The sequence below is a fragment of the Trypanosoma cruzi genome, genomic scaffold (assembly GCF_000209065.1).
Source record: "Trypanosoma cruzi strain CL Brener 1047053516545 genomic scaffold, whole genome shotgun sequence".
Taxonomy (NCBI): Eukaryota; Euglenozoa; class Kinetoplastea; order Trypanosomatida; family Trypanosomatidae; genus Trypanosoma; species Trypanosoma cruzi.
The window spans coordinates 1-3,818 of record NW_001849062.1 but is presented as its reverse complement, the minus strand read 5'-3'; the positions used below and the strand labels follow the sequence as shown (position 1 = coordinate 3,818).

The 3,818-nt window shown below is 52.4% G+C and overlaps 1 protein-coding gene across 1 annotated transcript, besides 1 other annotated feature; it reads left to right on the top strand.

Annotated features, from left to right (window-relative positions):
- Nucleotides 1–3,818: a sequence feature (areas not merged during assembly with more than two copies in the genome that could not be assigned to a particular haplotype).
- On the top strand, nt 88–1,719 carry Tc00.1047053507917.10 (surface protease GP63, putative; the record flags this gene model as incomplete). The annotated part of the gene is made up of 1 exon (XM_798047.1): nt 88–1,719. One exon carries the CDS (start codon nt 88–90, stop codon nt 1,717–1,719), a length of 1,632 nt encoding a protein of 543 aa, XP_803140.1.

The window sequence follows — 3,818 nt, the reverse complement described above, 5'->3', positions numbered from 1 at the left end:
CATTTCTTTTCTCAAGGTAAGCCAATTGACAAGCATACAAACAGCTAAAGTGCACTGTGAAAGGCCCAAAAGAAAAAACACACAAGGATGCGTCACACCCTGCTATTCCAGGTGCTGCTACTCTGCTGCGTCTCTGGTTCTGTTGCCGTCGCTGAGCATCACTGCATCTCCGATGAAGTTGAAAACAAGGTTGGCCCCCGGACGACAGCAGTGGTGCTAGAGCTGCCAACTCGGGGAGGTGGCATGATGCGGGCGCTGACTGCCTCGGCTCCCGAATGGGCGCCCATCCGTTTTCAAGTCTTCACGGAGGATCTGAACGATCCCTCAAAACACTGCACCGCTGAGAAGCAGATTCGTCCAGACTTTATTGGGAGAAATCTTGAGTGTAATAAAAGGGATATTTTGACGAAGGAAAAAAGATCCATCATATTAAACTCCCTTCTTCCCCGAGCGTTCCGAATGCACACGGATCGTCTACTTGTTAGGCCTCTCACGGGCAGGGTTATTGTACCAAGGTACTCGTCAGGTATATGCGCTCAGTTTACAATACCCAGCTCCCATCAAACAGAGGGTGTGAGCGGTGCGGACATGTACTTGTATGTCTCCGCTGGCCCGACACAGTATTCCACACTTGCGTGGGCTACCACATGCTCTCAATTAACCGATGGACGCCCTGTTGTTGGAGTGGTGAATTATGGCCCGAGCTCTGTCACTAATTCGGAGAACAGTGTTCGTGTTTCAGCGCATGAAGTTGCACATGCTATTGGGTTTAGTGTGTGGTTACTGCAAGAACGCAATATGTTGAAGGAGGTTTTGAACGTACGCGGCAAAGCAAAGGTGCTGCAGGTGTCGTCACCCAAGACGGTGGAGAAGACTCGCGAGCACTTCAACTGCGTGAATGCTACCGGCATGGAGCTGGAGGATGAGGGTGGGGAAGGAACAGCATCGTCGCATTGGGAGAGACGCAACACAAAGGACGAGCTGATGGCTGGTATTTCCGGAATCGGCTACTACACGTCCCTGACAATGGCTGCTTTGGAGGACACCGGGTTTTACAAGGCCAATTGGGGAATGGAGGAACCGATGTCATGGGGCAAAAACTCCGGCTGCGCGCTGCTGACAGAGAAATGCCTGATGAATGGCGTCAACAAGTATTCAGAGATGTTTTGCACCGCTGAAACAGGTCTTTTTTTATGTACATCGGATCGTCTGGCGCTGGGGTACTGTACAATCTATCTCTACACAGCCGAACTTCCCCAACAATATCAGTACTTTTCGAATCTCAAACTTGGCGGTTCGGCCTACGCCTTTATGGACTTCTGCCCTTACGTTCAACCGTATTCCAACACTTGGTGCAGCAATGGGGAAGCAAGCGTCATGCACGGGAGTCGCGTTGGCCCGAGATCAAAGTGCTTAAAGGGGGATGGGCTTGTCGATTTCATGGGTCGTATTGGTGACGTATGCGCTGAGGTGTCGTGTGAGAAGGGTGAGGTGAGCGTGCGGTACCTTGGAGATGATACATGGCGCCAGTGCCCAGAAGGCAGCAGTATTACACCAACTGGGCTGTTCACGGGAGGAAAGATTTTGTGTCCAAAGTACGACGATGTGTGTATTATCTTTGATCCACACAGGGGAGGCGGAGACGTGAGCAGTTTGTTGTCAGTTTTTCCATCAATTTCAGTGATTTTACTGGTCTTTATTTTTATATCAATGTATTGATGATACTGTGAAAAAACGCGTTTTGTACCCGTCAAGTTGGGAATGTGCCAATTTTTGGTTAATAGTTTTAATTTGTCTTGCTCAATCAGTTTTCGTTTCTTTTGGGTCAATATACACTCCAATCTGCAAGGGATGTTTTGATAATATAATAGTTTTAATTTCTCTTGCTCAATCAGTTTTAATTTCTTTTGAGTCAATATACACTCCAATCTGCAAGAGATGTTTTGATAATATATATATGTATATATTTGCGGCTTAAAGCATCCTTTTTTTTTTTTTTTTTACGTGCTATTCAATGCAGGTCAAATTATTGTTTTTTAAAATAGACCTGGACCGTGCGGCAAAAATGCAAATGGAGCGGTGTGTGAAGCAACATTGAGTGAAAAGAAGCCATTCGCATTGTTGGAGCCCAGTTTGTTTTTTTTTTGTTGTTGTTGATTTTTATTTCATGTTATTTTACTTTGAAAGCCTGCGAGAGGAATGTTGCGTGCCAAGATTTACCGGGGGAATCCCCAATACTAACCTTTCCCTCTCTCCTATTTGCCATTGTGAGGCTTAGCGCAAAGAATATTTATTGAGGGAGGAATTTTTGGATCGGACGGTGTCCACGAGATACGCCCCGCGCCCACGCTCTGCAGTGGGGCGGCCACCGGCGCAACTGGGCGTTTCAGGCTGTCGTGCCACTGTGTGGTCCAACGGCACCTTCTCCACTTTGTCTTTGCCCAGCGACCAGCCCGCCATTGAGTCACCACGTGGGCGGCGTTCTCACCATTAGCGGGCGGCGAACTCGTTGCAAGGCGGGGCCGGGACAACGGCATGAATTGCACCTCGTTGCGACACTCTGTGGCTGTCACCACCGTGCCGAGGAACCCTGAGTCCATTCGAGCCTCTTTTGAGGAGGAAGAGGCACACCGCTGTTTGGAGCAAATGGGCGGCCCTTAAAGGAAGGCGGTTGGCGCGGCACCGTCCATATGAGTGCGCCCGGGCCCAGTTGGAGGATGAAAAATCTTGGTGTGCAGCTCAGATGTCCACGCGCGGTTCCAGGCGGTGCGCATTGGATTGGCGCTGATGCAAAAGTTGCTCATAGCCATCAATGGGACAACAACTTTGCGCCCATCAGCGCCCAGCAAGGCCCGTCACAAGTCTCCGCCCCCTCTGCCACGGGAATTTGGAGTGCGTCCCATGCAGCAGAGAGGATTGGGTGATCCTGCGTGGAAGGGCGAACCCCATGACGCGCCAGGGGAAGTAGAGCTGTTACTCGGCCTGCGGGGCACACAGGGGCTCATGAGGGGAATCCGTGGGTGGCAGGGATTTGCCCGGAGGATCGCTGTCGCGCCATTTGGCGGCGTCTTGGAATGCATGCTGGATGCGACGCCTGGCCACAGCTCCTGGATGCGTCTTGGGTCGCTTTTCCGACGCCGGCTGCGCCAGACCCCGGCGTGCAGACAGCGGTGGGAGGAAAGAGGCACCCTGGGCGTGCGCCAATCGCGGGGAATAGATGTTCATGGGAACTCGCCGGTTGACAGGGCGACTGCGTACACTCAGTCGCATGGATCCTCCGGACAGCAAAAAAGAATTCTAGAGCGCTGATCCGGGACATTCAGCGTGCTATCGAAGCGCCCAGAAACGGGACCGCCCTTTCCCCCAGGCAGTTCAGAGAGCAAACAAAGAGCATGCCGCACCCCCGCCCAATGAAGCACGACGCTGCAAACGTGGTCGGACTGGACAATACAGCAGGACGTGCCGAGTGAAGCCGCAAAGGGAGACCTATACCCAAAAAAAAGGAATTTTGTCTCGGAAGCAGTGACTTCTGGGCCGGCACAAATGGGGAATCATCATCAATGTCCGGGTGTGACCGTGCGGAATGGGCACCCCTCAACACTGCGTTCGCGGCGATGCCGTGGGCCATCTCTCCACCAACACGTCGGCGCGGTTGGCACCGTTGGTGGAAACGAGCTGGCGCACCGTGCGACGGTGCTGTGGGCACAATTGGCGCCGGGGAGGGACGGCACACGACCATTTTATTTTCAGGGCCACAGCATCATTTGGCGCACCATAGCCGTCGGGTTGCGTTGCGGGAGGGAGAGGATTGCTTGCCC